General features: G+C 43.8%; 1 protein-coding gene across 13 annotated transcripts in view; it reads right to left on the bottom strand.

Annotated features, from left to right (window-relative positions):
• Window positions 1-24,787, bottom strand: part of PPP6R3 (protein phosphatase 6 regulatory subunit 3) — a 116,619-nt gene that overhangs the window by 11,621 nt on the left and 80,211 nt on the right. For 5 of the 13 annotated variants that reach the window (XM_084750643.1, XM_084750644.1, XM_084750645.1 and 2 more), the window contains 9 exons: window positions 24,218-24,282; window positions 19,493-19,608; window positions 17,350-17,435; window positions 10,922-11,008; window positions 6,741-6,838; window positions 5,143-5,197; window positions 3,829-3,959; window positions 2,370-2,491; window positions 191-344 (listed from right to left, as the gene is read on the bottom strand). In XM_084750643.1, coding sequence (XP_084606769.1) covers window positions 191-344; window positions 2,370-2,491; window positions 3,829-3,959; window positions 5,143-5,197; window positions 6,741-6,838; window positions 10,922-11,008; window positions 17,350-17,435; window positions 19,493-19,608; window positions 24,218-24,282 — 914 coding nt within the window. The remainder of the gene's footprint in view (window positions 1-190; window positions 345-2,369; window positions 2,492-3,828; window positions 3,960-5,142; window positions 5,198-6,740; window positions 6,839-10,921; window positions 11,009-17,349; window positions 17,436-19,492; window positions 19,609-24,217; window positions 24,283-24,787) is intronic. The other 8 variants (XM_084750642.1, XM_084750646.1, XM_084750647.1 and 5 more) reach the window with 4 other exon arrangements.

Genomic DNA, 24,787 nt, shown 5'->3' with positions numbered 1-24,787 from the left:
GCACCATCTTCCCAGGGTATCTTTTATTTTGCTGTGGCGCCCAGCTGGGTCAGTATGCTCCTATCCCATGCTGACTCTTGATTCTGTTTTGAGGTGCCACATTCAGCAAGGTACAGAGTATATGCTCACAGTACATGCTCACCACCTGCTTCCCTCTCCAAAGGCTTTCAGACAGCATGCCCTTGCTCACCTCAAGGAGGATGTGAACTCTGAAAAAGAAGCCCAGCCCGTCTCTTTAGTTGGCATCGGCTCCTCTGTGCTCCAGACATCAGATCCCACTGAGTCTAAGGGAGTGCCATGGGTGGTTTCCATTGGGACATCAAAGTTGGCAGACCAGGTGGGTGCTGAAATGAGGGGCAGATTATCATTTGGAGACTTTAACCCTTGAGTTTAACAAAAGACAGCCTTTCTGGAGCTCAGTGTAGTGTGCCATGCCCCTCATTCCAGATACTTGGAAAGCTGAGCTAGGAGACCTATTTGAGTCCAGGCAGATGCTGGAGACCCTCAAAATGGAAATTATCTTTCAAAATCAGAGAATGAACTTAAGGACATCCTCAACTTAAAGACACCGCCACCCCCAAATGGCAGGCCTGGAATGACTCCCATTGCACAAGACTTGTAGACTAGTTAGACCCAAACATCTCAAAGAACAGCAGCACTGAGACCAAGGGGACATCTCACAACAGTGTGAATGTGCCTAGTGCCTAGTGCCCGAGAGAAAGCAGGCCAGCTGATGTCAGAGCTCCCCTCCTCCTGCCTACCTGCCTGCAGCCTCCCAGCTATCTATCTAGTCCAGCTCTTTCACTGCTGCTTTGAGTTCTGTCTGCCAAGTACTCCCTTCAAAAGGCGAGTCTTAGGGGCTGGAGAATGGCTCAGTGGTTAAGAGTACAAAATGCTAGAGAATCTAAGTTCAGTTCCTAGCACCTACACTCAGTGGTTCATAACTGCCTGCAATTCTAGCCAAGTTATAGCGTCTCCAGAAGACCCCATACCTAGGACTCCTGACTCATGAACACAGACGCACAAATGATACAGACAGACACCTAACAATCTGGCCCCTCACCTCCACACTAACTAGCCTGTGGGACCCTGCCTTCTTGCTGGCTCTTTTCCTTTTCAAATGGCACAGAGGCAACACAGCCTCGGGAAGACCTGCTGGCTGCAGCTTTCTCTGCACCTGCTCAGGAGTACATAATACTTTGAGGAGGCACTAAGCAGGGGCAGAGGCTGTGGCAATTCACCGTTGCAGGCTGTCTGTTATGCGCTGTCTGGCACATAAGCATGTGGACCTGAACCCAAGGGCAGGGAAGCCCTGTGCCTGAGGACACACACAGACCTTTCAGCCTGGAGAATGGGGAAGCTGCTTTGAGACTGAAGCTTTATGGGAATTTGCCAGATGACTGTTAAAGCTATGTCTGGCTATCAGGCTTGACAAAGAACCAAGGACATAAAGGCTATCATGGTGACAGGGAACTGGTAAGGCTTGGCAAAGTCTTCATCACACCATGTGGCTCTCCCCACCTAAGTTTTATAATGTTAGTATAATTTTAAAAGGCAGAAAATTCAAATCTTCTAATTAGTAAGCAGGAGGGCAAAAAATGTGGACCAGCTTAAAAAGCCCAAGGTTTGGCGTTTCACAAATAAACTGTGAAGAAATGTTTAAATTTGCCTGAGCTTAATTTGGCTCCTCTGGTGCATTTCATTCCTGACTCCATAATACACAATTACTTCCTCATTTCTATAGTCTGTGCTTTTTTTCTTTTTAAATATATACTTTTAATTATGTATGTGCATGTGTCTTTTGTGTGCTGAACTCTGGTCCTTGGCAATGACAGTGTTATAACCACCGAGCAACCTTTCCAGGCCCAGTCTGTGGCTTTTCCACCACTGTTACAACGTCAGCCCCTGAGACTGGAGGAGCTGTGGGGACCTGCTCTTTAGCTAGACTTGGGAAGACAATGTTCATACCAATCATAGTTAACTCGTCCCTCCCTAGGTGAGATTCTGGAAATGCAAACCTGCAAGGAAGCTACAGAGCAGTAGCAACAGTGTTTCGAGCTCAACTGTGCCTCAGAGGCCATCTCAGATGCCACAGGTTACTCTTTTAGCAATTTTCTCTTTTCTTTTTTGAATTTTTATGTACATCTTGTGTTTGGCCTACATGTATGTCTGTGTGAGGGAGTCGGATCCACTGGAATTTGAGTTATAGACAGTTGTGAACTGCAATGTGGGCGCTGGGAATTGAACCCGGGTCCTCTGGAAGAGCAGCCAAGGCTCTTAAGTGCGGTGCCATCTCCCCAGCCCCTCTTTTGGCAATTTTCAATAACAGGCAATTTCAAGCACTAACTCATAAGGACAGGGAGACTCACGCTCATTCAGGTCCACCTCCATCTTGTCCTCTGTGTTTGCACTGCTCGACTCAAACAGGTCTTGTTTGGCCCCATCTTCTTCTTCTGAGTCTGTACTTTCTTCACTGTCCGTACTGCCGGAACTACAAGAACAACACTGCAATATTTAAGACTGTTTCATTAGCCAAAGATCATCTATAGAAGAAAAGCATAAGGCTCTTCAACTTGACCATGGCCATCTATGCCATTTCACAAAGAGGAAGGCTTGGTATGTGCCAAAGATGCTAAGCAGGATTTCTCTATGTCACCCTGGCTGTCCTTGAACTCAAGAGCTGTGCCTGAGTGGAATTAAAGGTGTGCACCACCACTACCAGGCCCAGAACCCCTCTTCTTACCAATCTGTATACACCATATCTTAGGATGTTGAAAAAATATTTTTTAATTGGTCAAAGAGATTTCTAAGTTCCTGGTGTGACTTCTGATTTACAGTAGAGTCTCCCTGACAGGTTTGGTGATCTATGTGAGGCTGAGGCAAAAAGGACCTGAGTTTTGGGCCATCTTGGGCTACATAAGAAAACTCTATTCAAACAGATGATATCCACATAAATGGTTTGCCTTCTTACAATGTGTCTGGTTGGTTTGTTTTTTATAAACCTGACAAAAGCTTGAGTTATCTGAGAAGAAGAAACCAAAACCAAGAAAAATGCCTCTGCTGGCCCATGTGAGTACTAGGAACCAAATCTTGGTTTTCTGGAAGAGCAGCACATGCTCCTAGCCACTTGGTCATCTCTCTAGTCCTCCACTCACTTTTTTTAAAAAAAGATTTTATTTCTTTATTATATATATTGTGTTCTGCCTGCCTGTACGCCAGAAGAGGGCATCAGATCACGCTATAGATGGTTGGGAGCCACCATGTGGTTGCTGGGAACTGAATTTAGGACCTCTGCAAGAGCAGTCGGTGCTCTTAACCTCTGAGCTAACTCTCCAGTCCCCTCCATTCACTTTTTTTTTTTTTTTTTTTTTTTTTTGAGACAGGGTCTCTCTGTGAAGCCTTGACTGTCCTGGTCTTGCTTTGTAGACCAGGCTGGCCTCGAACTCACAGCGATCCACCTGCCTCTGCCTCCCAAGTGCTGAGGATAAAGGTGTGCGCTACCACACCCAGCTCCTCCATTCACTCTTTTTTTCTTTCTTTCTTTCTTTTTTTTTTTGGTCTTTTGAGACAGGGTTTCTCTGTGTAGCCTTGGCTGTCCTGGACTCGCTCTGTAGACCAGGCTGGCCTCGAACTCACAGTGATCCGCCTGCCTCTGCCTCCCGAGTGCTGGGATTAAAGGCGTGCGCCACCACGCCCGGCTCCTCCATTCACTCTTAAGAGCATTCCTCCTGTCAGAATAAAGCACTGGCCTTTTGGGTTCAGCCTATATTGTTGGTGCCATGTGCAAGTCTCAAAAAAAATCACCTGCTATGACCAGCTTTGGCTCACCTGGACCTCCTCTGGGATTCTGGAGTAAATGCAATGTGCTTCTCTTCCCAGATATCCTCCTCATCAGAGCCACCATCGTCAAACTGCTGTATCCGTTCTTTACAACACGCTTCAAACAGGGCGATATTTCCCTGAGGAAAAAAAGAAAAACACAACTAAGTCAGAACTGCTTTCTCTCCCAAATTACCAATGAAAATTTTGCTTTTACATTTGCTTTCCCAAAAAAAAAAAAAAAAAAAAGGTACCTATCACGTATGTCCAAATTAAGCATAAACATATAATGTAAGCTTCTATGAAATAGTAACAAAACATTCCCAAGAAAGACTGGGCTTTAAATTAGCATATAAAAGGCCTGAATAGGGGCTGGAAAGATGGCTCAGAGGTAAAGAGCACCGCCTGCTGTTCTAAAGGTCCTGAGTTCAATTCCCAGCAACCACATGGTGGCTTACAACCATCTATAATGTAACCTGGTGCCCTCTTCTGGCCTGCAGGTAAGCAAGCAGACAACACTGTATACATAATAATAAAATACATCTTAAAAAAAAAAAAAAGGCCTGAATACATTCTCCTCATGAGCTAACTTGTACTTCACAGACTGCCCTGTTTCATTCTTTGCCCCAGAGATAAGTCTTCAATATGACCAACAAGGAAATGACTTGGGTCCTGTCTGCCATGCCAGGTAGCCATGAGGAGCTGCTATAACCTGAGGAGTTGTGTCTACCTCATCAACAACAAATTAAAGTAGGATGTCATAATACTCAACCTAAAATCAAGATAGCCCCATTAAGATGGCACAAATGAGCCAGGTGTGGTGGTGCATGCTTGTTGGGGCACTCTGGAGGCAGAAGCAGGTGGATCACTGTGAGTTTGAGGCCAGCTTGGTCTAACAAAGTGAGTCCAGGCAGCCAAGGCTACACAGAGAAACCCTGTCTCAAAAAACAAACAAACAAACAAACAAACAAACAAACAAACAAATGGTACAAATGTCTTGCTTATAAGAGAAGGAGCCGGGAAGAGAGACTGATGCTGACCCAGCCTATGTTCTTTTCATGCCGCAGAGATAAGAAGCCAAGGCCAAATGACCAAGGTCCTGTTAGCTTAGTCACGGCTTAAGCTAAGGTTGCCAACTCCTGATTGCAAGTCTGGGCAGACATCATGAACAGGTGACACTCATTAACACAGCTGGCATGTGGGATCCCAGAGTGCATAGGGGTCTCTGGTACAGGGCAACCACATACAGCCTCAGCAAAACCCAAGTCAATTCTCCACCCATCCTGTGACACATCACTTACAAGCAGAAATGTTTATACTTACACTTTCATTTGTATTGAGAGTAAAGTTGATATCTGACACCCGATCAAAAGAAACACTGTAAAGAAAAGCATAAGAATTGTTAATCATCCATAGGTAGCTATAAATAGGGCTCTGAAATTCTCAAAATTCAAAGTACTTGTATTACCACTGCACTCGCCATCAATAATACACAAACCCACCTTGCTGTGCTTGCTGTATTCAATGGTGCCCTCCCTGGCACTAATGAATAAATACAGGGGATAGCTGGGAGGAGAGATGTTGAGATGAGGCTTTGAAGCCCCTGACAGCTTTTCTACAATGCATTTCTAACTTCTGTGCCAAGTATGGTTCCAAGGATCACATCAAAAAAGCCAAGAAAAGGCTTCCAAACAATCAAGCTCAAACATAAAAAAAGCACAAAAGGACTGTTAGGTACTAGGACCAATTCATACATGAAACACACAGGCAATCCTGCTCTCCTGCTGCCTTGACAGCATGACAGTGGAGTGGTAAAAGCAGTCTAATGAGCCACATAATAAGTGGTGGGACAGTGCCATTGTCCTTCAAAGTTGGGTTCTAACCCAGTCATCAGGCCAAGCACCATGTTCTAAAAGAGAACACCAATTCCAAACTAGTAATACTTATAGAGTCTGGTCAGAGAAAATACAAGGTGTCAAATGGTGATGGGGTAGGGATGGTGTGTGTGTGTGTTTTGATTCTGTGTAGATTGTTCACACAGCAAATGCATAAATGCCTTGGTTGTTCTTGTTCTTTCTCAATAGAAATGAGCCAACGAAAAGGGTAGCTGGAGGTCTTAGGGGCTTCAACTTTCCCTTCACCTCTATTCTTGGTTACTTATGAGCATCATATTGGGATGTGTTGTTCTTCCTGAGCGGGATGCTAAATGCTGGTTATCAGTTCTTCCAATCACCTGTACATCACTTTTCACTGCTCTGCCAGTTTTTAATTCCCACTTTGCCTTTGACCCTGACTGACGAGCAATGGTTTTAATGCTTGGTTCTTGCAAAACAACCCAAAGCTTCTTACAGGGACTTCCCCAGAACAGAGAGCACATTCAACCAGGGCTGGTGATCTGCAGGAATACAATATTAAACAACATGCTGGGCAGTCGCTGACACCTTGCCCAGGGAGCAAACATGGGAAGGAATTACATAATCACTTGCAGTAATGCTATTAAATACCCCGAGAAGAGTAGAATGGTGACTGGGGTCTTCAAAAAAGGATTAAGTTGAGGACAATGGCAGGCACCTATGGTACCATAGACTCAGGAAGCTGAGGCAAGAAGATACTTGAGGTCACAAATCCATAATCAGCAGAGGGCAACATAATGAGACTCATCTCAAAACCAAAGATGGCTTAATAAACACAAGTCCCTGAGAAGGGTTCCAGTGCCCTGTCCCACCCCTCAGGGTCCCTTGGAGTGAGGCTCTTAGTTGTTGCCTTAATCACTCAAGCTCAAGGTTGGATGCTGCAAGTAAATGGCAGATGGGACCTCCAATTCAGGGATGCTACAGAATCCAAAAAGCCAGGAGAATCATGAAAACAGTTCACAAAATCAGGTGTGAGAGGTCATTAAGGAAATAGAAAACTATACTCACTTGCCAATGTCGTCTTGGTCTGCAAACTTCTCATCGTTGAAGCCAAACTGGTCAATAAAATTGGACGTCATTTGTTGCATCTGATAATCAGAAAAGGCCTGGCAATCCCAGGACCAGTGACAGTGACATCATGATTCTAATGACATTCTATATACTATTTGCCCATTTGTGTTCCAGAAACTACTTTAATTCACACAGCCATGTAGATTTAAAAGTTGGTGTGTTTTTCTTAAAAAAAAGAAAAATCAAATAATTTCAGACACATATTACCCCAAAGGGGGGGGGGGATTTTTAAAAATGTGATACACAAATTGCTCCACTATATTTAATATTTAAGTGATCACACACTATAAAAAATGAATACTATAAATAGTCTTTGGACAGAGAACTGGGTTAACCTTTGTATGAAGAGTTGAGAGACATGTAAGTCTGAAATTATCAGAAGCATCATCATCTCCAGACACAACCAACAGCATCCTAAAACACAACATGTGCTGACCACCCCCAACTTCCCACCCTCTGCCAGCCCCAACCATCTCCCAACTCCCATCCGCCATAATAAAAATACCATCAGAGCAAGAAGAGACCTGATGGACATAATCATGATCCTACAAATAAAATGCTGAACTAATTCTTGGTGGCTGGGAATAGTCTGAAATAAGGAGTACCTCTATACAACCTACCTGAGACAGGGCAGAAAGCATTAATCTCATCAGAAATTGATCAGAAAAGCCCGGCACACTTAACAGAGCAGCCAATTCTATTTCCATCAGTCTTGGGTGAATCTTCCCAGGTGGAATACAGGGAATGTTATACTGGACCCCACCCAAGTGCTGACAGTCTATTTATGCCATGAGGAAACATGCCCTGACTACACAAAGATATCAAGTGCCATTTTATCTCCTCACTGTCACCCAGACAAGGAATACCAGATCACAGGACCATCCTGTGAGTATTATATGTGGCCAAAGACAAAGCCACCAGTGGGACCCATGCAATAGCACTTGCCAATTGGGGGCTTTTGAGGCCACTGGCTGCAAAGGAGGAAGCTACAATGGAGTCGATAGACTTCTTGGGTCCCCACCTCAGCAGGGCCTACAGCCCCTACCCCTGCACTCTAGAAATACCCCTGTCATTCATCTTGACCACACTAACTCTCATAGCAGGGAATTATGGCATGGATAATCCAAATTGTATGTAATTTAAAAAACAGACTTCATGTTTGGCTTTGGATATTATATTTTACTTAGGTGTGAAAAGACAAAACAAAAACAAGGAAAACCCAACCAACTCTGACTAGAGTGGCTGTGCAGAACCCCAAGTCTCACTTTCCTCTCAAGCAGACACCACTTCCCGATCAGGCTCACAGAGGAGGCATGACACAAGCTCATGGATGTATGGGGACAGTGACTGGGTAAGGTCTGGAGTGCAACAAAAGCACTTACAGCACAAGAGAAGGAAAAAGTTCTATGTGATAAGCACTCTGGGGGAATAAGCAGAAAATAGGACAGGCAGCCTTCACAGGCAGTTCAGCAAGACTGAAATCAGCTCCTCTGTGACTTGGCATCTTATCACTTATGAGTAACATATGTAAGAAACCCATGAGGCCACTCTGCTGAGCAAGTAACACAAGACAGGCTGTGGATTTATCTAGACTAGAAATCTCACAGAGTAAGGTAAGAGCCCCTCCCAGATGCTTTGGCTTTTTTGTTTTTTGTTTTCAAACCTTCACACTGTTCGTGATATGATTCTTTGGATATGGAAAGAAAGAAATGTTTTTCTCAAATTCAATACTTCACAAGCAGCAAATACAATGCAAATGTATGCATGCATACATGTACACAAACAGATACATTCATGTGTACACACAGACTTTTATTTATTGGCCCTACGCACCTAGATAGAGCTACAGCATTGACAGAAAGTAGGATCAGAACACTTTAATCAGTTCTCGGGCTAGCATAGCTTCAGGGAAGATAAAGTAGCAAAGAATTTCCTGCTTGCATCTGCTTTCTACTACTCATCTACAGAAGCCAGTATACACCCAAATGAAGAGGCACCACACTCTACATGCAAAGGTGTTGCCAACTCCTACATTCTGACCTGGAAGGCAGCATGCACGGCTGTAGCAACATGAAGGAGCACTGGCCACACCTGCCACCCTAACATCCTCTCAGCACAGAAACAGTGCGGGATTCAGTGTGATCCAATGGCATGTCCCAAAGTGCTTGTGGTGTGAGGGGCTAGTGTTGTCAGCTGGCTTCTGACCCATCCTCCCAGGAAAGGGGAAGAGCTCATTCCCTCCACACCTCTGGAAGACGCGAGGAAACCAGATAGTACTAGGGCAAAGGCACTTATGTCACAAGGCATTGGCTCACTGCTCAGGACCACATCTACGACAGGGTTACCATGTAAGTGACTGTCCCACACTCAGCACACTCAGGCGTTGTGAGTAGGAAGTCCAACTTCAAACAGGAATGAGGCATTTAACAAGTTGCTATCTACCAGTTGATATCTTGCTGCAGTGGGGACTAGGACTGGATTGACTGTGAGTGAAAACACCCCCAAATAGACATGGCTCTAGAACCAGGCATCATGATAAGCAAGGCAACCCACTTTCTAGACGTCTAAAAATAACTTCTAGATTAAATCAGTGCCTGTAAGTTTAGGCATCTGTAAAGTCTTTGGTTTGATTTACAGGAGTGAGAGAAGGGCATATGTGACAAAAGATTACCAACATCGTTGGGAAGATGTTAAAGGCATCTGTTTATATGTATAAAATTACATTTATACTGTGTGTGTGTGTTTATGTGTAAGTCAGTTCAGTTCTCTCCCCCCAACATGTGGGTTCTCTGGATCAAGCTCAGGTCTGTGAGCTCAGCAGCATCTCCTTATCAGCCCAGGCATCTTTTTTAATACTAGAAGTTAACAGGTACAAACCACTGTCAGTTCACATTTGATCCACTAAGCTTTGTTCTAGGGTTATAGCAATAAATTTGGGCTCATGTCTGGTCAAGCTGACTGAACACTCTATGGTGTAAATGGAACAGTACAGAGCACTGCCAATAACACAGGGCTGTTTGTAGCAGTTTGCCATGTTGGACTGCCTAGGCAGCTAGTGTTTCTTGAAAGTAATAAGATGTGCGCTGTTCAAGAAGACACTGCTTCCTCACAGTGTTCCCTAACTCTAATCTTAGGAGAATGGCTGCCAACAGCAGCTAGTGTCAAGAAACACTAAGGAGATCAGCAAACACTAAAATTTTATTTCAGATCTATCTGGAAAGGCTAACCTTCTTCTTCGGCATCAAAAGTAAACAACTCCTCAGCTATAATACTGGAATATGATGGGCATGCAACTTGGAAGCAAAAAACACCCACGCAAGAAAATCAGAAGCTTCACACTGACCCCAGTAAAAAGTGTGACTGAGACTAAGAAGCCAAGCACTACCCAGGATAGTTTGGCAGTGTTTCCTTAAGTCCTACTGCCACACCAATGCCTGGGCCAGAACAGCTGAGGACAGCTTTCCCTCATGAACAGCAGAGCATCTGCTTCTATTCTGAACTCTCAAACCCCACTCCCAATAGAAATATAAACTCAACTGTCAGCTTTCCAAGAATGACTGAGAATGACAAGTTAGTACATATTAATATTGCTCTCCTGGTTTTTGCCAGAGAGATTAAATGCAGTTACTATATGGAAACAAGCCCGAGGTGGGAATGGCAAGACTGCTTTCAACTAACACTTCATTCAGACGCGACACAACACAATAAAACAGCACTGGGGAAGAATTACCTAGACAGACCATGTGGTTCAGAGGCACCGCATACAATTTACTCAGACATTTTCATGTTATTTCTTGCACTCTTGGCCAAGGTCTCTGCCATGATTCTAAGTAACACTTCACTGCCATTAAAGTCTGCACAGTAAGCATATGAGGTGACCTGCTGATGACTCAGTTCATGCAGTGCTCTCCAGCATCACCATTCCTTGCTGTTAACCCAGGAACACAACAGTGTAAGCCCACCTGGCAAGTCCCCAGCTCTCTCTGTTTCAATTATTTTGCCTAAGTGGTAGCAATCCCAAATCACATCCTAACACAGTGACAAATGCTGACTCCCAACGGCAGCTAAACTATGCATTTAAGATAAAAACAAATAGCAAAGCTTTAGGTGTGACTCACTTGCTGCAAAGAAGAATCCTGTGAGAAACCCGTGTCTTTAAAGTCAATTTCATCATCACTGGATGAATGAATATGGCAGGTTGTAACCTATATGCATAAAAATGTAAAAAACTATTTAACATAGAAAAGTGGTGGACATTTGTATCAGCATTTTTTAATAGAAAAAAAATCACATTCAGTTTTTGTTTAAATGTATTAAAAAAACAGAAATAACAGTTAAGTCATCAAGCACACCCAGTCAATCTAGAGTCCAATCTCTGGCTGCTGACCAAGCTGGCTGGCTAGCGGTTCTATTCTTCAGGACTAGTATACCAAGGAATTGCACAGGAAGGAAGAATGACTCCATTCATGGGGGGGGAGGGGGGGAAGCGCGGCAGAAGTGCAGTGCAGATGAGACAAAGACAGCAGGTATGTGTCAGGCTTGTGGGGCAAAATCTGCCCTAGGGATCACTCATGAGCTACAAGAAAGGTCAGCGTTGTAGATAAGCATTTCATTTCATTCTTGACTTTCCTGCCTATACCAAGAAAGGCACTGGCCACAAATGCTCATACAATTTAGTCACCAGTCCCCCCTGATCAATAAAAGGCCCTCTGCAAATGTGGCCTCCCTGCTCCACAGAGAATAAGTAATCAACTTTCAGTAACTTAAAACAAAACAAAGCCACAAACTGCTTACCGTTCATGACCAGGTGATGTTACTTCAGAAATGTGCTGTCAGAGATCAAGATAGTATGACAAGGACTGGTCAGTGTAGTTCTAGAAGGAAATGTTCTATTTCTCTAGAGTTCTCTATACTGGCTTACTATGTATGTAGCCTAGGCTTGTCTCAGGATCAGATCTACATGCCTCACTCAGCCTTCCAAGTGCTGGGATTACAGACAAAATCCCTATGTCTGCTCTTCTGTGCTTTTAGTAGAAGTGTTTTGGATAGAGGTATGACATAAGAGTGTTCCTCTGTCAACTCTAAGGTTGTACTTCATAGCCTGGCATTACCAAACTACACATCATGCTAAGGGAGTGTGTACTTGGGGTACAAGCAGAAACAGGACAATTTAAAGAGCAAGGTAGCTGTTCTGAATGAGACAGCAGAGACTTGGCTGCTCTCAGAAGCTCTCCTGTCTAAGTGCAACTAGGTTACAAAGAAACCACAGGCTAGTGGTTGTCAACCTGTGATTCTCCACCCCTTTGGGGATGGGTATCAGATATCCTGCATATCAGACATTTACATTATAATTCAAAGCGGTGAAATAATTTTATGGTTGGAGGTCACTATAACCTGAGGAAATATATTAAAGGGTCGTAGCATTAGGAAGGTTGAAACCCACTGCCATAGGGTTTTCCTCCCTATAAAAACAGTAGTTAATCATGCCATTAAATAAAGAGGAAACTTGTGGTGTAGCTAGGCAGGGTCAGACATGCCTCCTTTACACAGGGTTGCTAAACTGTTGCTGTGAAGCACCTCCCTCAAGCAAAGTGTTGGAATTCGGGCTTTGGAATTGGGGCTCTCATTACATAGGCTAGGCAGGCCTTGAACTCAAGATCCTTCTGCCCCAACTAACATTATTGGGATGTGTTACCACACTCAGTTTACAATGTTTTCTCTAAAGTAGTTTTAGCCCATTATGATTACTAACAGCACAATGCAAGCAGACCTCAGCTGTTTTAATGGAGGGTGTGACCCTGAGGATGCCCAAATCATAAAAATCTGAAAGAATAGACCGAGCTAAAGAGGATTTCATTGCCTCATGGGGGACCAGAATCCCAACCTACTCATCACCAACTATGTGCAGCCTGCGTTCCTGATCTACATCACACAGCCTTTCTGAAGCACCAGAAGCTCAAAATACCACCTTCATGCTTCTCCAGCTAAAAACCCTGGCTGACTTTTATCCTGTTCACAGCTGCTCAGGCACCCTCACAAGGTATTTAAACCCTACCACTTCTCACCAAATTTGCCTCCAGCTAGTGAGTGGGTTAATGAGTTAATGTCAGTGAGGCAGCTTACCTTTCAGAGTCTGTGTTTGACCCAGAGCAACAGAAATCTTCCCCCAAACACACATGGAATTACGTCACTTTTCATTTAAGCCCAGTGATTTCTCATCTCATCAAGATACAGACTCACGTCTCATTGTCTGCCTCTGTCTTCACTTCCACCCTCATTTTTTCTAACATACAGCCACAGCAGACTCTGTGCCCACCCCCTGCACACACTTGCAGCCCCTCCTCTGTGGTCTTTGTACTTTGCTCCCTCTCTTTGGCTATACTACCACACCTGCTATAAAGTTTTCCTTGAGCAGTGTTTAAAAGTTTATTATGAGTCTCCCTCCCCCTCTTGGTGTGGTGTAAGTGCCATTACACATGTATAGAGGTTCAAGGACAACTGTTTAGTCAATTGTCTTCTTCCATATTTACATGGGTTGTAGAGATGGAACTCAGGTCTCCAAGTCTGCTTACCTGCTCAGCCCATTGACAACCCACATCCAGAACTTCCTGATGTGCTCCCTGATACTAGCTCCTCAGCACTGTGACCCAGAAGAGGCTATTCAACTAAGCCTTGCTTCCAGAGCTTGTTTCTCCCCTGCTTGATAAGCACTGACAAGTACCTGCCATGCCTGGCATTGCAAGCACTTGAATGCCTGCTCACTAGCATGGACATGTAAGTGAGCACACTCTTCCAGGACAGCTTTTCAGCACTGCTACTGTGTTAGAGAATGAGCAACTGAGTGACTGCTGTGTGGAGCTCATTAGCAAGAGGTGCTACCTTAAGCTCCTTACTGGGGACTCTAAGCACCTGCCACCTCAAGGGCTAGGGACAGACAACCTTAGCTGGCTACATCGACATGAAAATCACATACACATGTCCCTATAGTGACACTACCTCCAGTCCCTGTCTGTCAAGGATGGTAAGAAAACATCTGTGCTTATAAAATACCCTCTTCACTAGAGGGACAAGCAAAGCCTAAGACAAAATTTTTATATTTTCTATTTCTATCTAAGTCCTTGCCAAGTTTTGTTTGAAAGTTTAGTCAAAATTCAGATGAAACTAAAACACTAAATGTTAGAGTTGGGAGTAGTGGTGGATGCTTACAGTCCAAACATTTCAGAAGCTGAGGCAGAAGGATCGGAGTTTGAGGACAGCCTGGGCTACAAACTGAGAAACTGTAAAAAACAAACAAACAAACAAAACAAAACCAACCCAACAACCCAGTCCAAAGCACTTCATTTTAACATTCCCGCTCCCTCATATACATAGTGGCAGCACAGGAACCTACTGCATATGTATTTTGGCTTCATTCCAAATGAAGGGGCTGAAAGGCAGAAGATTCCTCCATCTCACAGCTGAGTTACAATGCTACAGTGGAAGCCACAGGAACTACGGCCCACACAGCTTATAAGGACATTGGAGGAGAGTTGTAAAAGTGATCTTTGTGTGAACATTACAATAAAAATGGCCAAAGGAACATACCAACATAGTAACTCAGGTTATGAACACCCCTCAACACTACAGAGAGGCATCTGAGCCGTCTTAAAAAGAGACTGAGTAAGGCAGAAGACCCAGTCATCTATTTGTCATACTCAATCTATTACTCAACTGATAATTCCACTGGCTTTTACTAAGACCATGAACTACATTCATAGGCACCTTTTCAAGGATAAATAAAGCTCACAGTATTTACCAAATTATATTTACAAAAGTATCTACAGTAGCCTACTGACCCCGTAGAACATGTGCCTAACCCTACTAAAATAAACTGAATCTATTCTGGGGAGGAAAATAACCTGAAGGAAATAGCTAAACACTCTTTGGTAGCTAGACTAATCCTTAAATCTTTAAAAAAGATCTGTAATTTTTTAATCAACACTCAATTAATCATGGTTGTTTGGGAGGGGTACACACATGGTACACAAACTTACAGTTTGTTCCTTGTTCCCATTGTGTGAGTTCTAGGGATCAATCTCAGGCCAAGGTTGGCAGCCGCTTTTACCCCATGGCACCACCTCACTAGCCTGTTGGCAGGCTTCTCTATGCCCAGCATCTTGCTATGCAGGCTGTCGTGTCTCAAGGTCATCCCATTACAGACTATCTGTGTGGTCTGTGTGGTCTAAGTATAGTACTATCTCAGGGAGAATGGAGCTCTACTTTGGTGGAAGATGGGGTTCCTCCCAGCTTCCCTTCAGTGCTGGACAGATGTCAATGCCTACCAAGATGGGGCTGGGTATGTGTTCTGTGGTGCTCTTACCATTGATAACATCTCTGTGGGCCTACTGATAGCATGCAAACAGCTGAGAAATATGTAGGCAGCAATGGAACCCTCTTTTACTACGGATCTCAAAGAAATCTGCTGTCTTATGTAAGATTAAAGCTTTTTGCAGGGAGAGGGGCCATGAGGTAGTAGAAGAGTTTTTTTTTGCCGGGCGTGGTGGCACACGCCTTTAATCTCAGCACTCAGGAGGCAGAGGCAGGCGGATCGCTGTGAGTTCGAGGCCAGCCTGGTCTACAAAGCGAGTCCAGGACAGCCAAGGCTACATAGAGAAACCCTGTCTCAAAAAACTAAAAGAGGTTTTTTTGATTTTTTGTTTTGTTTTTTGACACAGGATCTCTCTGTGTTAGCCTCGGCTATCCTGGACTCACTTTGTAGACCAGGCTGGCCTCAAACTCACAGCAATCTGCCTGCCTCTGCTTCCTGAGTGCTGGGATTAAAGGCGTGCACCACCATGTTTCTTTTTATCTGTGTGTTACTGTATGTGTAGTGCACAAGTGGGTCCCTGTGGAGGTCAAAGCTTATGACCTGGAACTCACCATTTCCACTAGGCTGGGATCCTCCTGACTCTCCCCTGATGCTGGGTTACAGGGATGCACTGGCTTGCCCAATTCTCACACAGGTCCTGGGGGTTGAATGCAGGTCCTCATGTTCCCACACCAAGTGCTTTAATAACAAGTCATCTGCTGGCCCTAACCTCCAACTTCTGAACCTCCTGTGGATTATAGGCATGCACCACTATGCCCTCCAAGAAAAGTTTGTTTTTTAAAAGCTTGGTAACAAGTTTTAAGTGGACATTTTTTTACTACTACTACTTCCTTCTTGTTCTTTTTTAAAAATCAATCACAGGCCAGGCAGAGCTCTATCATGTCTCAAAAAGGAAGCAAAGTCAATCACAGGAGGACAATTTTAAAGTGTCCCAAATAAAATGTTCATATATATATATATATATAAAAACAAAAAACAAAGGACACCATACTGACTGCATTCCTAAGATAGAATTAATGTGGGAGCTTAACCAGCAACAAAATGTCACAAAACAGAGGACTGTGCTACTCTTCAGGGTAGCCAACCACTTATAGAGCTAGCTGAGGTAGTTTCAAACCCAGCCTCAATTATTTTAACCAACTGACAAGTGCAGAAAAGCTCAAATCACCCAGCTACGTAACATTCTTATAAAAAGACTGTGCCCTTCCTGCCGACCAGCACTGTTGACAGGAGTACGGGTTTGTATGACAAGCAGTGACACACACAGAAACCCTCAGACCACATGGCCCCACAAGCTCCCTTCTATAGTAATTTCTTCTGTTTTCATACTTCCTAATTCTGTATCAAAGCCACCTTAAAAAGCCATTATTCCACTACTCAAATCAATTGAGGGGCAAATGCCTGTGCAGTGTGACACAGGATGACCGCCGACTCTGTAGCTCTTATCTGCTATATAACTAATTATTAATGACTGAGGGGTTATTACAAGAAACTCAAGACCATAAGTAGCTAGTGCTGAAGAGCACTTCTGAGTCTGGCCACCACTCTAATCATCAGCTACCAATGCGAACAAAAATGGATTCTCATCTGCAAAACCTCAAGCAAAGCAATCTTCATCTTAAAACTTAATGTGTTTAAAAACAAAAACACATTCCAAAGTCCAATATAATTTTAAAAATTATCAATGCCATTATTCCCTGACTAAAAGTACCAATTCAGTTCAACATTCTAAAGCTGGAGTTTCAGAATCATCTATTGCTAACCCTCTTTTCCAAATAATGTTCTGAAATGAGAATAAACTCAACTCCATACTACTAGAAACATGCAAGGTAAGTGTTTGGGATTCTAAGTACTCAGAGTGACTTGAGCCCAAAGCCCAAAGTAGAACAAGAGGAAGGCAGAGGGTGGTGCTGAGATGCTTAGGGAGCAGAGCCCAGGTGAGACAAGCCGCAGTGGACATAGGCGGCTTTTAAGTACTGTTGCCATGCAAGGCAGGTCACTAGGAGGTGACTGAAGGAATCAAGAATGCTGTGAATACTGCCTTTTTAACTGCAGAGTCATAAGCTTATCTCTGACCCATACTCACTGGGCCTAAGAGATGATCTTTAACATTTTTCCAAGTCAGCAGGCAATGGCTGAGAGCACCAAAACCCCCAAAATTTAACCTGTGAAACCTACTAGATCTACCGTGTTCCTCTTGTTCGTCTCTCCTAAGGAGCTCGTGCAGAAGGTCTCCCACCGCTCCCTGACTTCGTCGGGAAGATCTTCAGAGTGAAAAAGGAAAAAAGCATTATCACACAGTGACCCACAGGGACAAGGGTGCACAGTATCAAAGAGCGACTGTATGTATAGCACATAGGGGAGGCCAATGAGCTGAAGTCCTGGCTATGGCCAGCCCAATGGTCCAAGAAGAATGAGTCCCAAAAGCTCCAACAGGCACAGTCAACAGACTTTTGAGCCCCAACAAATAGCCCCACTCCACCAACAATGTATGTCTCATCTGGCCAAAAGCCATAATGTAGCAGTTACTACCCAATGTCCTGCTGGAAGGACACATGGAATTATATCTCCAAATAACTCTTCTGAAAGGAGACAGGTCTTTTGGAGGCTGGGGGTGGGGCAAGAATTGTTTGCGTGGCCAAGTTTAAAGAAACCGAACAAATATCCGCATCTGTACTTTGCTGAAATCCTATGATGGACACTTGACTGATGAATGGTCCATGGAACCCTGTTAGCTGCTGAGACTTGTATGTCCCCTATATGTTTGTCTCATAAACAAAACATGAAGAAATGTTCTACAGCAAAATTATACTTTCTAGAGAAATTTTCAAGAGAATGACTTACAAAGGTTTTTCTGAGAAATGAAACCACAGCTATAAACCTTGGAGGCCTACCTACACAGAGGCACACACTTACACAGGAACTTTCAGGAAGGAACGAGCCTTATCACACATGGCCCTCTCTCCTTGAAAAGGTAAGAGGAGTGGCCTGAGGAAAAGGCTTGTGCTTCTCAAGAAGCAAAATTACAGGTGGACAGGCCTCAGTTTTCCTACCAGTGGGTGAGAACTAGGCTTTCAGTGCACATTCAACAGAGCACCACTCCTTGAACAAAGATGCTTAGTTCTTCACATTCAATGACTGGCAATCCCGCTCAGACAGAGGCCTGCAGGGCAGTGCTTTTGGCGCTCTCATTCTGGCAAAAACAAGACTTGTGGTTTGTAGCTAAGTCACCTTGGGCTGATGAAACTTAAATGCTAGTAAAAAAAGAATCCTTTAGGATCCCATCTCTCATTTTAGTAACAGAGACATTCAAGAAATGCTGACAGTGCTTTAGCACCTCAGGTAAGGAATTTAATCCACAGGTAACAACAGGAGGGAGGAGAGGCTAGACTCTAACCACTAGAGATGTCGCAGTGCTTAAGAGCATTTGTTACTTTTCAAGGGGACCTGGGTTCTGTTACCAGCACCCACATGGTGGCTCACAACCACCATAAAGGAAGTTGAAGGAGAGCCAACGTTCTCTTCTGGCCAGGTACAAATGGTGTGCATGCATGTGTACAGGCAAAACACTAATATACATTTTAAAAAGGGAGGGGACTTCAAAAGAAAAAGCCAAGAGCCACCATAGCTTGAGCGGCTGTACTCAAACAGAGAACACGCTCAGGGGCTAGAGAGATGGCTTAGAGGTTAAGAAGACTGGCTACTCTCCTGGAGGACCTCGGTTTGATGCCCAGCATCTACATGGCAACTCATAAGCATCTATTAATTCTGGTTCCAGAGTGATCTGACATCTCTTCTGACCTCCATGGAAACTGCATGCACATGGTATACAGACCAGACACACACAGACAAAATACCTTTATATATAAAATAAACAAAGCTCCCCAAGAGAGGGTTTTACTATTTACTTCTGAATGTCCGGGAACCCACTACGTAAGACCAGACTGGCCTCAAACTCACAGAGATCTACTGCCTCTGCCTCCCAAGTGCTGGGATTAAAGACGTGTGCTGCTATGTTTGCTGAATAAACAAATCTTTAAAAACAAAAACAGAAGAAGACAAAAAAAAGCAAGCCATCAACAGTGCTCAGTAACAGAGTGACTGACTCCAGCATGCCACTTGGTTTCTAACTGAACAGCAGAAATCTGAGCAGAGGTATAGCTGAGAGCCACACGTCCAAACATATTCAAGAGCCACAGTGTGATCTCCAAACATTATCTATAATGGAAAGAAACTCCATTTACAGTCTTCAGTCCTGCACTTAAGCCCTCACTGCTCTCTGGTCCCACGCAAATGTAATTAGAACTGTTAAATAACTTACCTTTAATGAGCTGCTGTACTAATGCACTGTTCGGACCCTTGTCAGTGCTGTGCACAATACAGTTCGCTATCCTTGTGAGGTGTCCCATGTAACCATGTCGTCGTCCTCCTTCAGCCCTGACAAGGGGGAAAGACAAATATTCAGAATGGGAGGACAAACACTTTGCAGGTTCTCAAATGGAGGATACATAAAGTTAACAGGAAGTATGACCACATAGTAACAGGACAGTTCTCCAATGTCAGCAACAATGACGGTTTATAATAGTATTTGAAACAGACATTCATCAATGTCCCATGCCACTGGAATTTTCCTTTACTTTTTTGTAAAATCTGTTTCAGATTTGTTGTCAGATGGTAAGAAACTGAGGTCAGAGTTTTGTTGGCCTTCCTCCACAAAAAACACCAAGTATTACTTGTGCAAACTGACAGACATAACCACTAATGACATTTCTCAACTTAAGACAATGGCTTATCTGAACACCTGACTGAGGTAAGAAAGGTAAGAACTTTCTGGAGACCACTCAAAACAGAGGCCAGGAAACTCAGCCCTCACTCAATGCTTTCTTCTGCTGAGGCCTACTTTTTCCAACCACATTCATCTTTATATTAAGACTATCTTTTCCTGTGGGGCATGGTGGCACACGCCTTTACCCCAGCACGTGGGAGGCAGAGGCAGGCGGGCCACTGTGAGTTCAAGGCCAGGCTAGTCTACAAAGTGAGTCCAGGACAGCCAAGGCTACACAGAGAAACCCTGATCAAAAAACCAAATCAAACCAAACCACCCCCCCAAAAGCAAAACAAACAAACAAATAAACAAAAAACCCCAAAGACTACCTTCCCAATGTTTTGGGTTTTTTGATTTTTTTGAGACAGAGTTTCTCTGTGTAGCCTATCTGTCCTGGACTCACTTTGTAGACGAGGCTGGCCTCGAACTCACAGAGATCTGCCTGCCTCTGCCTCCCAAGTGCTGGGATTAAAGGCGTGCGCCACAATGCCCAGTGTCCATAATTTATTAAAAGATTTTTTGATGGAGACAACAGGGCAGATATTCAAGAGTTGTTTGTTTGTTTGTTTGTTTGTTTTTTAATTTAAAGAAAACCCTTACAGGAGCCACTAAAAGATAATAATGAAACTCCTCGTTTGGAGACACGCCTGGAAAATGCAATACCTGCTGCATAATCTCCAGAACCTCCAGAGAATTTGAGGCTCACAATGAGCTACAAAGGCTGTCTTTGGTTTCATAGTAAGAGCCAGAGACTCTAGTGTTCCCAAAGACACCTTCTTAGCCCTCCCAGACTCACGTAAGGCCATGGATAAGGACAAAAGCCTATCCAAGGCTTCTGGCCTACCAAAGTGCTAAAGAAAGCTTTCAGGATCCCAAGCTCATGGGACTGTTTATTCACCTGGCTTTAGAAGACAGGCCCATAGGAAGAGAAAGAGAATGGTAGGTGGGAAGTCATGGAGGACACAAAACAGCTGAGCGGTCAGACACAGAACCAGAGTTGTTCTAATGGAGATCCATTTGGAATAATGTGTGTGCTAATTAAAACCCCTTGCCACAACCACACAGACTCAGCACCAGCTTCCCATATGGCCTCATCAATACCCATCTGTGCTCAATGTTTACTCAGTTCATCGCTGCCAAACTTAAAACAGCAAAAGCAAGCTGATTCCTATCCTGGGTCACTTAGCTTCTTCATGGCAATACAGATTTGAATTTCACCAGTATAAATGACTGAGGAGCTCAGTTGGTAGAAGCAACCTAGGTTGCATTAAAGCCCTGGATTTGATCACTTGCACCTCACAAAGACAGACAAGGGCATGTGGCTGTAGTCCCAGAACTGGAGAGGAGGCAAGACCAGAAGCTCAAGGCCACCCTCAGCTATATAGTGAGCATGTTGCCAACCCAAGACGACAGGAGGAAGGGGAGGAGGGGGGACAACGCATCTCTGCACGACAATGGAAGCACTCTATGTTCTGACTACAGTGGTGGCTATGTAAGGGCTCCACACAGCAGTCACACTTCCTGAAATTGGTCATCTAGGAAAAGTGTATCATGTCAACTGAGAAACAGACTTAACCCTGACTCAGAAGGAAGCACAGTCATGTTGATGACCAAGCTAGACATTCCCATGCAGAACACTGTGGCTGGATGGCCATCTCTCCCCACATAGTAAACTAATGCAAAATGAAGACTCAACTGAAAACTGGACACTATAAAACTACTAGAACAAAAAGGACACTGGTCTGTGTAGACACATTTGGGGAAATACCCACTAATAATAAAAGCACAAAAAGCAAATGGGATTACCTCAAACGCTGAAGAGCCTGGCAGATGGGACACATTACGAAGTGCACACCCCACACAGGATTAGCACTCCATCAGTGGAGCATAGCCAGGAGCTAGAGGAAAGCCACCAGCAACATCTTTCCAATTGCTTATGATCTAAGTAGTCAATTTCTTAAGAGAAGACACACAAATGGCCCAGAGATACACAAAAGCATGCAGTGTTACTAATTAACAGGTTCATGCAAATCAAAACTGCAAGGCCCAGATGAGAAGATTTTTTTTTTTAAGAAAGTGGTATTTAGGGGGGAAAATGGGGAAGTCTGGGTGGTGGTTGTGGTGCACACTTTTAATCTCAGTACTTGGGAAGCCAGCCTGATCTACAGAGAAAGTTCCAGGATGGCCAGAGCTATAGAGAAACCCTGTCTCAAAGGGGGGGGGGGGGGGGGGAGAGAGAAGAGGAGTGTGTTATCAAACAAAAGAGGAGTGTCCGTCATTTGTGGCACCATCTACAGAACTAAGAGAGGTAAGAAGATCTGAGAAGACTCTATGTTCTTGCTCACATAAACACTAAGAGGGCTAACTTCACAGGAACAATGAGAATAATATCCAACCTCTCCTAATGAATAAGCCCCAGCATCCTACAACATGGCAAAATAACCAGAGTTTACCTACCTATCTCAAAGTATCAAGAAGAGAGGGGTAAGAGGGTTTCAACACAAACCAAAGCTAATAATGATCAGGGCTCCCTCTTCCTACCTGGTACCACCCAGTAACGCAACCCATAAGCTAGGTGTCACTTATACAAACACACTCAGCCTCACACAGCAACACACCCTGAAAGAACCTTCCAAACCCACCCTACACTGCCTGCTTCAGAATCTAGGCTGATGTAAAAGCTGCCAGAGTATTAAGAGTGCCTGCTGGCTACTTTCACTGCCAGAACTACCACCATCTACCCCTTATGTAAGAAAGTTGTGGGCAGGGCCAACTAATGCTTCACAAAATCTTGTCTATGAAGAAATTATGCATTGTTCCCTTTTAGGTGCATGGTGTGGTGGCACCTTACTCTGAGAGCATGTGCATGGCACGTCCGGCTCTGAGAGGATAATCACTGCACACCAGAGAGGGTCAACCTTTGACTGTTTTATTCAACTCAAACTATGCTCAGAAAGCCCTTCAATGGCAACAGAGTTCTGCTCAAAGGAGGAAAACCTGACCAAAGGTTAGTAGAAAATTATCTATTATAGGGTAACTTTATTCTCACTTTTTTTAAAGTAGCAAAGGGGAAATGGTAATATTTTTTGCAAATTATAAATCAAATTGTACTGCTTTTAGAAACAAGTTACTTGTGTTCACTTCAGCAGCACATATATTAAAATTGGTATAATACAAAAGAGATTAGCATGGTCCCTTCATAAGGAAGACACACAAATTCATTAAGCATTCCATATTTTCACAACCCCTCCTCCCCAAAAAGGGGAACAGTCTAGACAGGAAGCCACTGAAGAAAATACTTTAAAAACCTGTAATAGGTATACTGAAGTGTAGCTCTTCACAGCTTCTGGCAGGAGTAGTGTAGGGGCAGGAATCAGTTTTCTTTAAGGAGCTGGATACTGGGAGTTTTACCATGTTTCAGTGAGTATATGAGCAACACAAAAAGCGTCTTTTTTTTGGGGGGGCCCTTCTTTTTGGGGGTAGAGGTCACTGTTATAACCTGCTTACCTTGCTCAAACTCTATACCCCTCCTACTTCAGTTCTTAGCATAACTGCAGCTCCTCTGTTAACATCTTTAGCCTATCAAAAGCCACTGTGCCGCCAAGTCTCCATTTCAACTCTAAGGTGAAACTAGTTCAAGCTCTCAGGCCCTATGTGCCTGAGTCCAGGCTACGTCAATACTTGCTGCTTAGAATAAAATAGATGATAAATGCATGTTCTGCCTGAGTTAAAGATAAATGTTCGTTCTATTAGAATTAAGACCACAACATCCTGCTATGTTCCCTTCTCCTGGAAAAGTGGGGAACTAGAACGTCCCCAAGTCTATATCCTAGACAACCAGGCTAAAATGCTTTGTCTAGTCATCTGGATACATTGTGCTCAGAAGATTCTTTTTGTGTTTAACTGGTCAAAATGATGCAACACTGTCCTCCCCCCTTGCTGCCCACCTGGTTATCTGGCTGTTACCTGGTTATAGTTTTTCTTATAAAAAAGCTTGCCTTTGAAATGGACCTGCATCACAGTCTGGCTCCCAAGCCCAGATTATGTCCCTGACCGGTCAGTTTTTGTTCAGCATTCATACACTTTCATCAATCTGAATCTGGTGTTCAAGTGGTCACAGTGGACTTGGGAGGACTGGGAAGTGAGTGGAATTGGGGTACATTATGTGAAATTCTTAAATAATCAATAAAAAGATTGTATTGGGGGAGGCAAGGTACTTACTGTTTCTTTTCATTAGTGTCCCAGGCTTCAAGTATTCGCTCAATTAACTGACATTTTTGAAAAAGCTAAATAAAAAAGAACACTGCAATTACTCCCAATTATTCACACACCAAAGCAAACCCAGCATGGTGGATTTAACCCTACCATTGACTTTAACCCCAGCATTTTGGAGGTAGAGGTAGGTAGGCAGATCTCTGTGAGTTCAAGGTCAGACTGGTCTACATAGTGAGACCCTGTCTTTTTTTTTTTTTTAAAAAAAACTTTACATAAAACAAAACTGTATGTGTTCACTGGCCCACCCAAATTCGACATGGTGCTGTTTATTCCAGATCTCCAGTGGCCAATTCCATCAGGACCCCAGGCCACACAGAGCACTTACTAGGCACCTTGTTGCTGAGGGTATTGCTACAGTGAGTAGTGAACCCACCAAGGCAAAGCTAGGATTTGTTGACTAGAAAAAGTTGGTCAGATGCACAAGGCCCAACCAGAATTCAAAAGATGAAAGCATGCTCTGGCAAATTTAGCACAGACCTAACACAATGCTCTACTTTTCTGCTATTTGCTTTATTT

This window comes from Acomys minous, assembly GCF_964271855.1.
Source record: "Acomys minous genome assembly, chromosome: 2".
NCBI lineage: Eukaryota > Metazoa > Chordata > Mammalia > Rodentia > Muridae > Acomys > Acomys minous.
Note: the sequence above shows the minus strand (reverse complement) of the source record. Positions and strands in the feature narration are given on the sequence as shown.